The sequence below is a fragment of the Prionailurus viverrinus genome, chromosome B1, assembly GCF_022837055.1.
Source record: "Prionailurus viverrinus isolate Anna chromosome B1, UM_Priviv_1.0, whole genome shotgun sequence".
NCBI classification, from domain to species: Eukaryota; Metazoa; Chordata; class Mammalia; order Carnivora; family Felidae; genus Prionailurus; species Prionailurus viverrinus.
The window spans coordinates 78,200,214-78,214,545 of NC_062564.1; the positions used below are offsets into that span (position 1 = coordinate 78,200,214).

Sequence of the window (14,332 nt, forward strand, 5' to 3'; positions counted from 1 at the left end):
TTGGAAGAACCGAAGTCCTCTATTATCACCTGTTGGAAGGGATTTGGATTCCCAGAGGCTGCTTTGTATATCCTTAAGTTCATTAGATTTGCCATGGTCTTTTTGATATGTGAGCTTGCCTAGGCTAAAATTCCCGCTTACTCAGTCAAACACTAATCTAGATGTTGCTCCAAGGATATTTTATAGATATGATTGAAGTACATAATTGGTTGACTTTAAGTAAGGGAGATTATCTGGGCAGGCCTGAAATAATCAGGTGAAAGGCCTTCAAAGCAGAGCTGAGGCCTTCCTGAGGAAGAAATTCTGCCTATGGATAGTGACCTCAGCTCTATGCCCAAGAATTCCAGCCTGTCCTTCTTGATAGTCTGCTCTATGAATTTAGGACTTGTCTACCTAGTCCCCACAAGTATATAAGCAACACATCAGAAATGTCTTTCTGCCTCTCTAGTTGAATACTGACTGATAAAAATTATCTAAAAATGTGGAATTGGGAAGTCCGTGGAGACAAAAATATTGAGGACTCTGATAGTGAAAGTCTGGATTGGCTTGAACAGACAGTTAGTGGGATTATGGAGGTTAATGATTCTGCTAATTAGGATATAGAAGGAAGTGAGGAGCATGGTAGAGAAAATCTAAATCACCTTAGAGAATGCCTAAATCACAGACTGTTAGTGGAAATATGGAAGTTAAATGTACTGCTACTGGGGGCTCAAAAGGAAATGAGGAACACCTGATTAGAAATTAGGGGAAAGGAGATCTTTATTATATAGTGGCAGAAATCTCAGTGTAATAATGTCCTATAGTTATGTAGAGACTAGAGTTTAGAAGCTATGACCTTGGACATTCAACTAGGAAATTTCTAAGCAGAGTTTAAAGTGCAGCCTGGTTACTTTTTGCAGCTTATAGTAAAATGCAAGAGGATAAATTGAGAAAAAACTGGAACCCGAAATAGATGATTTGGGAAATTTTCAACTCTTTCAAAATGGGAAAGATGCTAAAACTAAGACTTCACTATCAGAAAAAAACATGCTCTCTAGGAAAAGCTGAGAGTATGGCTAGACAACATTTTGCTAATACATCAGAAAGATTAAAAAAAAGACAATTTAGTTACACAAAGGTTCTTTGAAGAGAGAAAAATATGTGATTAATAGAAACTCTCAGTTATCTATGCAGAAGTCACAAATGGGGGTAAGATATTTTAGGAAGGATGTGTGGGGAAGCCTCTTGTCTAACGGAATGAATCTATGTAACATACATGGAAAAACCACAAGGTTCTTGAGAATTTAATACCAGCAGAACCTGGTCAGTTTTGACCAAAAAGGACAAAAACATTATTAAATGAAAGAAAGCTCCTGGACACCCAGAAGTATATAGGCAGGAAACAGACTGATAAAACTACTCTGCTATGAATCCATGTTACCCTTCATGAAAAAGGAAAAATGATTCAGAGGCCAGAGATGAAAAGCACAGATGATTATTTCCAACCCTTGAAATCTAATGGAGTTTATCCAGCTGGATTTCAAAAACACTTCCCCCCCCCCCACCCCATTTTCTCTCTTTTGAATGGAAATATCTTAGCTGTTATCGTATGCTTGTTTCAGCATTGTAGTTTGGGAGCAGACAATGTGTTCTTAAGTTTCAGAGGTCCATACATAGAGAGGAATTGTGCCCCAGGATGGATTATACCCATAGCATCACCCATACCAAATTTAGATGATTTTTTAAAAAAACTTTTTTTTAAGGTTTATTTCTGAGACAGAGAGATGCAGAGCATGAGCGGGGGAGGGGCAGAGAGCGAGGGAGACACAGAATCAGAAGCAGGCTCCAGGCTCTGAGCTGTCAGCACAGAGCCCGATGTGGGGCTCGAACTCACAAACTGTGAGATCATGACCTGAGCCGAAGTCGGTCGCTCAACCGACTGAGCTACCCAGGTGCCCCTAGATGATTTTGATGATGAGTTTGGGGACTTTTGAACTGGTGAGATTTTTGGATTTTGATTTGATGCTATCAATGGTAGAGACTTAAGTGACATTGGGATGAGGTGAATATGTTTGCATGTGAGACAGACATTAACCTTGATTCCTTTGGCTCCATCTCTAAGTCATTCTGAGGTGTGGACTGGGACTGGGTGTCTCAGTTACTTTTCCTGCTTCTCCTATGTTCTGTCTACACAGATAGGTCTTGTCATTTCCTCAAAAGGTCCCTGGAGGGGTCCTTCAGGACCATGATTCTTCCCTGCAGACACATCTGTCTCTTGTCCAAGATTTGAAGAAGTTTGTGTCAGCTGTAGATATTCTCTCTCATTTAGGTCTGAATTTCATTGTTTCTGTCAAATACTTTTCAGATTTATTAGAGGTTGTGGGAACTTTAATTTTTTACTAAATATGTTTATATATTTATATTTTTGGCGTGTTAATGTTTTCGGGGGGCGGTTATCATGGGATAGGAGAAGAGAAAAAAAATTCTTTCACTCTACTACCTTTAACCAGGGATATTATTACCCGTAAGTATACCTGTAAATATATTAAGCCAGGAAACTGGACATTTGTTAAATAAGTTAATTCTTCCATTTACTAATTAACTTGTACTCAATCTTGTTTCAGAAGGAATTTAGATTCATTTAAGATTTTTGATAATGAATAAACAGACCTCAAGTCATAGAATTCTTTACTGGTATTAAGAAATCTAAATTAACCTGGCAAATGAACTCCAAAAAGCTAAATAAATGGCTCAGTTCTAAAAGCACTCACTGTTTAAAAATTTAGTACATAAAATGATATTTAAAACCTCATTTATGTAGTATTCATTTGGAAAATCCATCAGGAAAGATTCTTAGTTATTTAGAGTTCATATTTTACTGTATGAAACAGAATGGTATTATTTTGGCTTCCTGTATCTGGAGAGAGTCCTAAGCACATGAGAGGTAAAGTAAATCTTTGGATTTTTTTGATAATATTTTTTGCATGGCAGACTGACATAACTGTTGAGTAAAGGTATAGAGCTAAGTTTGTTGTATTGTTATTATTTTTTAATTTAATGTTTATTTTTTGAGAGAGATAGAGAGTGCAAGTGGAGGGAAGGGGCAGAGAGAGAGAGAGACACACACACAGAATCTAAAGCTCCAGGCTGTGAGCTGTCTGCACAGAGCCCGACAACAGGGCTCAAACTCAGGAGCCGAGCCATGAGATCATGCCCTGAGCCAAAGACTGACACTCAATGAACTGAGCCACCCAGATGCCCCAAGTTTGTTATATTCAATTGCCAGATACTATAATTTTCAGTAAGAGATTGAGATAGTAGGGGGCAATAATACTTAAAACACTGAATTGTGAAATAACTCCCAACTTTCTTCCCAGTATACTCAAAAAAAATTTTTTTGAAGCATTTATTCATTTTTGAGAGTGAGAGAGACAGAGCATGAGTGGGGGAGGGGCAGAGGGAGAGGGTGACAGAATCCGAAGCAGGCTCCAGGCTTTGAGCTGTCATCACAGGCTTGAACTCAAGGATTGGGAGATCATGACCTGAGCTAAAGTCAGACGCTTAACCGACTGAGCCACCCAGGCGTCCCTCCCCAATATACTTTTCAAAACTGGTATTACTAATGAATGGCCTGAATATTTGTTGGATTTCACCTGACCCTTAAGAATATTTATATATATGGGAAAATGACAAAAAAGATGACAGTATGTGGCAAGAAAAACAAGAGGATTGGGGAATTCATATTTGATTTAACAATTTAAGGTAACTATATTTATTTGGAGTTTTTATGCTTCCAATCTAGGAGGTAAATTTCTTTTTTTTTTTTTTTAATTTTTTTTTCAACATTTATTTATTTTTGGGACAGAGAGAGACAGAGCATGAACGGGGGAGGGGCAGAGAGAGAGGGAGACACAGAATCGGAAACAGGCTCCAGGCTCTGAGCCATCAGCCCAGAGCCTGACTCGGGGCTCGAACTCACGGGCCGCGAGATCGTGACCTGGCTGAAGTCGGACGCTTAACCGACTGCGCCACCCAGGCGCCCCTAGGAGGTAAATTTCTTTATGAAAATATTCTTCCAAAGAAAGTGAAAATACATATCTTTTGAATTATGTATGGTGAGCTCATTGTATGTATGCCACTGTGCTCTTAAGTTTTAAGAATGTTTTGTGGTATTGTGTTCTCTCAAAGTAAAGGCATTCAAAGTAAGGTGAAAGGAGAATTTGTCTTTAGTCAGAGTAGAGTCATGTTAATGGATTTAATCTGGCCATCCTGAGACTCAGACCTTAAGAGAAAAATGAAGGGCATTTTTTAAAAGTTTATTTATTTATTTTGAGAGAGATGGAGAAAGTGCAAGCAGGGGATGGGCAGAGATGGAGGGAGAATCTCAAGTAGGCTCCGTGCTGTCAGCACAGAGCCCAAGTGGGGCCCGAACTAATGAAACCATGAGATCATGACCTGAGCCAAAATCGAGAGTCAGACACTTAACTAACTGAGCCACCCAGCCGCCCTTGAAGGACATATTTTTAAAATGGAATACTTTATATTAACCAGAATACCCCAGTCATTTATGAGACAATGTTTGCATTACTTCTAGTACATAGACAACCACACACAAACACACACACACATAGGCACTTTTTTGTAGTTGTTTTGATTGTGATTTTTAAAAACTGTTTGAATCATATTCTTTTTCTGTTATATATTTTAGCAAGTTTTTCTTATGACTGGTAATTATCATATGCTTATTTTATGACCTGTAGCCATATTGTGCTATCTAAAATCATAATAGTTTTCAGCTGATCTTGTTGCTTTTATTAGTATGTAATTGTTTCCCTGAAAATAATGATATTGTGATATTTTTCATAATTGTGCATCTGTCATATAGGATGTGACTTTATGATATATTTTTCTTGGCTTTTGCATTGGCTAGACCTTTTGAGACCTTAGATAATAATGATAAGGATGGACATTGTTATTTCTTCACTGATTTTAATGTTATATACTATTGATGCTTATTTTAAGTTAAGTGTTCTCTTCCAAGTTTACTAGATATCTTTATGAAGAGATTTTTTTTAGTTTTATTAAATACTTTTCAATATCTATAAAAATAATTTACATTTTATTTGATCTATCATATTACAGCTTGAATCTTTGTTTCTCCTTAGGTATTATTATTTAAATATGTTGTTGGGTTTTTCATGGTTTTCAGGTTTTTAGATGTAAAGTTATCTTACTCTTTGTTGTTTAATAACAAAGATCTTCTTTTCCAAAGATTTTGAAAAAATCTTTTTAAAGCATTTTTTAAAAATGCTTTTTTAAAAAAGATTTTTAACATAAATTTATCATTGAGCATTTCTTTAGCAATTTAATTTAGGTTTTAACAGAACATTTGTTTTTATATAGGCTTTTAGAAAAAGCCCATCATAAGGAATCTTTATAATTCTATTGGAATTATTAACCAGTTATTTTATTGTTTTATGTAGCTATATAATTTATGTGTAGTAGTACGATCTGTATTTTTATCTAAGTTTCATGAGACAGAAAAAGGGAAATGTCTTTTAGCTTTCTTTATCAAATACTTGAAAATGCATTTGCTTGTAAGTGTAAAGAGTAAAACTAAAATGGGAATAAAATTAAAATGTTAGCATATTTCTCTATGAACTCTCTATGTTTGTTCTGATTAGAAGTGAACCTTTTGAAATAACTGTACTTTTATTATTGAATAATCCAATGGCTGCAATTTTATAGTTTTATATTTAATAGCATAATTTTTATTGGACTTATAAAGATATATGTCAAAGACACAGTTTTCTAATATTTAACCTTTGAATTATGTAGTAAAGAACATTCTGGAAAATTCACAATATGTGCCTGTTTCCGTGAACTGAGGAGATTTAAAAGTAGTAATATTTGCTATATTTTAATAATTTTTAAATTAATATTTGCTATCTTTAACAAATTTTTAATTGGTGTATGTCCTTATTTTATATTCTTTATTCTCAGTCAAGTGCTAGTGATATTTTTGCTCTTCTCTAAAGTGAGTAATAGCAGTATTTAACTATAATATGAAAGATCAGTAGTCCTTGCATTTATTTTTGCAGGTCATATCATCCAGTGGCAGATTGCTTAACTGCTTTCAACCATTTTGCCCTTTGGTTTCAAATCTTAACATCTTGCTCTTCCACTAATGATCGTTAAGATCTTCTATTTCTTAAAAGAAATTAAATATAAGAAAGTTTCATTAATTTAAGAATGGGGAGGCTTTACATTCATCTCCCTTGTTCAAGACATAGATAATTTTTACACTAATAAATGGGTAGTCTTCTTTAAAATTTACTCAGTTGGCTAAGCGGCTGACTTCAGCTCAGGTCATGATCTCCTGGTTCGTGAGTTTGAGCCCTGCGTTGGGCTCTGTGCTGACAGCTCAGAGCCTGGAGCCTGCTTCAGATTCTATGTCTCCCTCTCTAACCCTCCCCTGTTCATACTCTCTCTCTCTTTCTCTCTCTCTCTCTCAAAAATAAATAAACATTAACAAAAAAAATTAATAAAAAATAAATGTACTAATAAATAGAAAAAAGCTTAGATAAAATGGCATGATGAAAAACTATGACATTCACTTATTTCAAATCAAAGAAGATGGTTGCCACATATGTGTTGTGGCAGTGGCAAGATAGTAAAAGTACAACATTTAGAAAGTGGTCATTTATGGTGGTTATAGTCCATTCGACCACCAGTCCAAGCTCACATTCATTAACCCCATACCAAAACCCGCTATGACTGGTCAGTGGCACATGAGAGATAAATCAACGTTTTAATGAATGCATAATGTTCACAATGGAAGAAAACCTCGACTGTCACCCTTGCTTTTAGCTTGTGAACTTCGTGTGCTTATGAAGGCTTTAAAGAATATTTTTACCTCGGCAGTAAATTGGGCTACATAGTAGTACAGTTACTGGGCAAAGGTAAAGAAGAGGCTATTTCTACCCATACTTGAAAATACTTGTTAATAATTGACATCAGTAACAAGGTCTGCCATTCTGGTTTAATGACCCAGGGTCACTAGTCAAGCTTTTTTAGCCTTCTAACTCTCCCTGATACACTTAGAATTGGTCTTGAACTTAATAATTTACATACATGCCCTTTTTAAGTATTGAGTCTATGCTGGGATTTGTGTTGAGGACAGGCCCATTAGGAAGAAACTGACACTTTCAAAAATTTTAGAAACTCAAGGTTCCCATCATTCAATGTAAATAATGTTCTTTCATCTAAGATTCCGTTGCTCTTGCATGTTTAGTGTTAAAATATCCTTTAATAATAATTTTAGAAAGGGACAAGTGTGATGATAAATGGTCTTTGTTTTTATCATTCTGATTGCTAATGTAAAGCTGCCAACTTTCAGTGTATTACCCAATTTAAAATTTTTAATATTTTATTTTTAAAGTATCTGCTCAATTTATTATTTTTAATAGAAACATTTTAATATTTATTTCATCCAGGAGTGATTTGCCACCAAGTGTTCTATTTACTACCTGTGCTCTATTGTGGTTTCTTCAGCGTTGTGGGAGAATAAAAATTATGCATATGGGATTAGATTAGCCAATTACTGAAAGTAATAATTATTCCTTATGCTCTTTTGTATTTCCAGAATTTCCTATCATGAACACATAATGTGTTTAAAGCCATGAAATAATGTTAAAATAACCATGAAACCAGAATATTTGCCAAATACAGATAAACTCAATTAGTAAGATCCCATTGATAATATATATTTTTTTAATCACTGTGTTCAAGTTTGGGAACCTGCCTTAAATATTCAGATTCAGGCTCTGCAGGAGGGAAGCAATGAACTGTCAGTAATGCAGTGCCCTGTTTGGGAGAGGAAGGGAAGGTGCATTTTGGGGTTCTCTGAAAATTCACCATCTACTACAAATATTGAACATAACAAACGTCACTTATCTGAGAGGCAGGGGAAACCTGGAGGAGGCTAAGTGGGTCACACTGGTATTTAATGCTAGTTTACATCGTTAGCAAACAAAGAGGGTTTTAATCAGTTGATTAATAATGGTGTTGATCTGAGAGATCATCAGCATTCTCTACAAAATAAATTCTTGTGAGAAGATGAGTGTCAGAAAACTGCTGGAAAGAGCTGTGAGCTGCCTCTGTGAGAGAAACCATGGTGCGGACTAGCTGACTATGTTGGGACAGCTGAACAGTTATAAAGATGGGAAGAAAACTTCAAGGGGAGAGGCCACCAGGTGACTAGCAACTCTAGAGGCCACTGACAGCCCCTGATACCCAGTCCCCTGTGTTTAAAACAGTTTGGCATCCTCGTTAAGAGGACAAGCTTTGAGGTGAGACAGAATTAAGAGTAGATACTGGCTTCACTATTTACTAGCTGTGAAGCCCTGAGAATGCTCTGCAGCCTCTCTCTGCCTCAGTGTCTTAAGATTTGAGGGGCACCTGGGTGGCTCAGGCAGTTGAGCATCGGACTTCAACTCAGGTCATGATCTTGTGGTTTGCGAGCTGGAGCCCCACATTGGGTTCCATGCTGTCAGCACCTTGGACAAGTGTGGAGCCCACCTTGGATCCTCTGTCCCTCTCTCTCTGCCCCTCCCCACTTGTATGTGTGCATTTTCTCTCTCTCCAAAAAATAAACATTTACAAAAAAAAATATTTGATATGAGTATGATAAGATGAAATTCACAGGGCTGTCAGCAAGTTAATATATGTGCCTTTAGAATTCAGTTAGCTAGTAAATATAACCTGCTTAGCACCCAAAAAACACAACCAGTTATTGTTTTATTCATTTAATTAAGAGGCCTTTTATTGATCCTTTGTAAGTATCAGGTACTCCTAGGTGATGGGTGATACAGTGTAAGTAGGTTAGCAAGCAGTCATGGACCTTGCCTGCCTGGAGCTAATAATCTGGACACAGATTTTAATCAAATAATAATATAAAATAGTAGAATTACAAACTTCAGTAAGTATAACAGAGGAAAAGTTCCAAAAACAATAACTCTGGGATCTTAAAATGCAGAGGCTTAATCTAGTTTGGTGAGAGTCAGAGGAGTCTCTGGGGAGAGACATGAGGTGGTATAGAAGTTACTGGGGTAATGGAGGGAAGGAGAGGGGACATGCCAGGCAGACACAACATCTTGTGCAAAGGTTCTTTAACAGGAGGAAGTAAGGTGTATTTATGAAACTGAAAGAGAGCCAAGGTTGTTAGAGATGGAGGAGGTGGAGGGGCCAGAATGTTCAGCATCTTTTGGGACTTAATAAAGGGCCAACATTCTTTTAAGAGCATCAAGAAACCAATGAATAGAAAATGGATAAAAAATACATTTTTAAAATGTTATTGTGGCTGCTGTTTAGAGATAAGATTGGAAGGGCCAAGAAGGCTATTTAGGAAACTAAAGAGTTTTTGTTGATGTAGGTGATAGTTTTTTCTAGACTCTACCATTAGATAGATGCTATTTACTGAGATAGGTAACCCTGACACAAGATTGGTTTTGGTGCAAAGACTTTGAGTTGCCTCTTCGTTAGTTAAGTGGAGTTCTCAATTAGTCAACTGTACAAGTATCTTGTTTTTGCCACATTTTGTTAACTCTAAGATGTATACTTTCATATTTTAATGTTACTGAAATTAAACTATGTCTTATAATCAATGCTATGCCATAGTTAAATTTCTAGTCCTTTGCATTTCTTAGTGGTATATAAATTGATAGGGCCCTCAACATCTGTAATGTCTTAGATCCATCAAAATATTGTTATTACTAATAATTATAAGAAGGAAGACCTCCATAACACCAATTAGTAGCCCACAAGTGACCAAGTAACAAAAACTTCCAGTCCATAGCCAATAGGAACCACCAACCATCAGAGCATCCAAAACAGTGTAGGAGTGACCAGAAAGGGCAATTGCTTCAAGACAACTGACCTCTTTTCCACCTACCCACAAACAAGTAAGATGGAGGAAGAGACAGGAAACTACCATCATTACCTAAATAGGACAGAGGCTGTATCAGTATCTGTTAAATGAAGCAGATCATATTAATAGTAGTATCTAACGCTTAAATAATACTGGCTATAGATGAGGTGTTCTTCTAAGGACTAGATGTTCTTCTAAAGACTTTATGTACATTAACCCATGTATTCCTCATAACAACATTATCATGTGGACAGCTTTATCAATGATAACTGATCTGGAGAGAGGTTAACTAACTAGCTTCAGGTCACGTAGCTCATAAATGGCAGATCCAGATTCACACTCAAGAAGTGCTGCTCCAGAGCCTCTGCTGACAACCACTGCTCCCTCTAATGAAGATGACTAACTACTTGGTGACCTGGGAGCAATAGAGAGTTCTGGAAATTTTGTGTGGGCTTTTGCCACAGAACCAGACTATGACACATATATTGAAGATCTTCAGATTTTTACTATACGTGTGGTGTGGGGAGGAAGAAGGAAGGAAGAGCTCTTATTCTGGATTCTGAGAACAGTACTACTATATCTGAATTCAATATGGCAATATTGGCTTAGCAGTGCATTCAAAGGAAGGTGCTCCAATAAATAACAAAAATTATCAATATCAGCAACAAAGGTTAAATCCCTGATTTTATCTTGTGTTGACATATGTAATAAAAAGATAACATGTTTTACAAATTATATGTTTTCTAAAACTAAAAATGTTTATCTGTAATCAACTTTGATATTATGAAGGAAGGTATAGTCATTCAGAAATCATATCATTTGTGTTACCTGATGGTAAATGGTGACATTAGCAGGACTCTGAGCTAAGCCAGTAAGAAAAAGTTGTAGCTCTACATTTACCACTACAGAGATTTTAGTGTAGGCATTTTATTTTGTTTGATGGAAACACTTGTTTTTATGGAAAATAGAGTGCTTATTAAAACCAATAAGCATAATCCTGTCAAGCTATATTACTAAACACCCTTTTCAGGCTAAAGGAGTTAGAAAGATAGAAGTGTTAGGGAGGGGAGAAACCTTAAGTACGGTTCCATCTTTTTACACTAAATAACTGCTATTATTGCTAGTCTTTCCTGCTTTCATTTTCTTTATGGTTTCAAAGAGAGAAATTCTGATCTATTTTGTTTGTTTATTTTGTGTATCATGGAAAATTTCAGTCTTATGTTTTATTTAGCTATGTGACTTCCAATCATGATGTAATGCTGCATCCTTAGACTCCCTTACCACTTTGGAAGCCCCCTCCAGCATGAAAAGCCCCCCATTCAACTTCTTTCTTTAAAAATTTTTTATGTTTATTTTTGAGAGACAGAGAGACAGAGCATGAGTGGGGGAGGGGAAGAGACCGAGGGAGACAAAGAATCCAAAGCAGGCTCCAGGCTCTAAGCTGTTAGCACAGAGCCCAATGAGGGGCTCAAACTCACGAACGGTGAGATCATGACCTGAAGCTGAAGTCAGACACTTAACCAACTAAGCCACCCAGGCACCACCTCCCCAACTTCTTGAAGAAGTATGAGCAAAAAAGTACAACAGGTTCACTCTTTAGCGCTGGTTTTATAATAGTTCAAGCCTCCTTTCTTCTGTTGACAGATGATGTTGGCAGGTGTTGACAGATATATATATATATATATATATATATATATATATATATATATATAAAATCTATAGATTTCTAAATCTACATGTAATCTGTTCACATATGTGTGGATGTCTGGGTTTTCATTTCTTTGTTTTGTTTGTTTGTTAGTTGCAAGGGAACAATTTTAAACTTTCCCTTTTAAAAGGAGGCAGAAAAGTCCCTAAGATGTGTATAATTGAAAGATGAGATAACATATTATTTATTATTTTCTGACTCTTTCATCATTTCTATTATTGAAATAATAGTAGATGAAAATTGGTAACACATTCATCTAGTACATATGACATGGTGACATATGAATGTTTTATATATCTTATATCACTTAAATGTTAGGATTATCCTAACAGTAATTTTATAAGGTCAATATTATCACCTAAAGATAAACTGATTTGTCTAATATTTCACAGCTCTTAATGATGATTTGAAAATTAGGGCCCAGGTCTGTCTGTATCAGCCAGGGTCCAGTTAGGAAATAGAAAGTACACAGTAATTTGAGCAGGAACAGTTTAATGTAAAGAATCATTAATTATGATGTGCTACTAATGCGTGAAAGGAACTGCAAAGAATTGAGGAGAGCAGATACAGGGAGTGGCTGGTACTCCAGGTCTGAAGCAGAGCACCTTTGGAGAGAACAAATTTTAAAGAGCTTCTTCCTCCACTCTGCCCCCACCTCCCAGAAGCCACATCTTCTTGGAGAGAGCATAGCTTTGGCCCAGTGAATGGCAAAGAAGTTCACTGAGGTAGGAGGCTAGGGGAACTCACAGGGAAGGCATTTTCTGGGGTTCTTGGGGAACTGTCCATAGGGAGGTGTCACACTGTGGAACTCACTGGGAGCCCATTTATGGGAAGGTGCTGCACCATGGAACTTGGTAGGAAGTTCCCAGTGTATGTGTGTGCAGTGTTCCAGGAGACACAACCCAGAAAGTCCCCTACACTGGTGGCCACTGTGCACTGCTTGGGCTTGCAGACAGAAGAACCCAGAACCAGGAAGAGCTCCTTCATCTAGTTTCCTTCTTTGCTCTCTATGTAAGATGCTTAAAATTGTGCCTTATGGTGAAGTGTTCTAGTCTCAGAAGCAGGACTGTGAAAGTTGGATTAGGAGTGAGGTAATAGATTGATACCTGGCACACTACCCACCAACAAATCTACTTTCTTAATCATTCAAGCATTATGTCATATTGTCTTATACTTACTCTACCACAAAATATGCTATTTAACAAAATAAAGGAATATAAGAAGAAAGGGAGGAAATTAGGAAGAAAGAAAATGTAACAGGGTTATAAGTGAAGGTTTACATCAGTATTTCTCTTTCGTTTGAGATGTTTCTAGGTAGAGTTACTTTGAATTCATTGCTCAAGAGATTGTCTTATTGATTTTTAGGCACTAGTTTATCAACCAAAAACTGAAGTTACCACCCAGAGGCCCAGGGTCCATAACCAAAGATTTTTCACTCTACAGTTCCAATTATTTTTGAATTCTAGTTTTCTCATCTACTAGTTAATGCAGGTTATGTTTGGTTGAGAATTATGTTTGCAAATGAGAGCTTCCTTAGATAATCCAAAGTCTATTTGCATCATTTACAGAATGCAAGATTTAGGCAAGTTACTTAATTTCTCTGCATTTCAAATTCCTCATGTAAAATGGAAATAAGATATGCCTTATAAATGTTTTATGAAAATTAAATGTATTAGTTTTTAAAAGAACTTGGAACAATTCCTTCCATATAGTAAGTGGCATGTAAATATTTGTATGGGGTGCCTTGGTGGCTCAGTTGGTTAAGTGTCCAACTTCAGCTCAGGTCATGATCTCACTGTTCGTGGATTTGAGTCCTGCATCAGACTCTGTGCTGACAGTTCAGAGCCTGGAGCCTGCTTCGGATTCTGTGTCTCCTTCTCTCTCTGCCCCTCTCCTGCTTGCTCTTGCTCTCAAAAATAAGTAAACATTAAAAAAATAAAATAAATATTTGTATACACATCATTGTATTTTCTTAAAGACCATAGCCTAGGAATATTAATTTAGTCATTACACTTTAGGGAACTCTACGTTTAGTCAACATTTTTGTCAGATTAATCGATTTCCATTGTTTAATAGCAATTACAAATATATATATAGTTATATTATGTATAATATAAATGCTATTCATTGGTTACTTTACTTTTTTCCATACCTGTTAACAATACTACTTTAAACTGATAGTGTTTAAAGATGATATTAGTAAACCCATTACTCCTTAATTTTTGCTAGGAATTATCTGCACAGTAAGATTATTGGTGAAGTACCTCTGACTAAAGAAAACCCAAGTTGTCAACATAACCATTAACATTCAAATTATTAAATAGTTTCTAATATGCATCCCTTAAAAATACATTAGACATTTTTGCAAATTGTCTAAAATTTAAAAAATATATATTCTTTTTTTTTTTTTTACAGAAGACCGTGACAGATATTCTCAACTCCTCAAGAAGTACAATGCGATTGAAATGTTATTTACACTCTATCCTCCTCAAGGTGCCCATGTGTGTAAAAATATACAACTTAGGTCAACTTGGCTGAGACCCATAGTAAATGGGGAAGAAGGATATAAATATATAGGTAAGATGCTGAATCTTATTATTTTTTTTATATTATAGAAGAAATGACCCTTTATCTAACTCTTATTTGTCACTTAGATGATGTAGTATAATATCTAGGCCCTGGGGAGTATTCATTTTAGTTCTTAAGTATTATTCCTG

General features: G+C 36.1%; 1 protein-coding gene across 1 annotated transcript in view; it reads left to right on the top strand.

The window, feature by feature from the left end:
- The window catches only part of IQCM (IQ motif containing M), a 616,349-nt gene that overhangs the window by 359,476 nt on the left and 242,541 nt on the right, over positions 1–14,332 (top strand). The window contains 1 exon segment of the mRNA XM_047856690.1: positions 14,031–14,192. Coding sequence (XP_047712646.1) covers positions 14,031–14,192 — 162 coding nt within the window.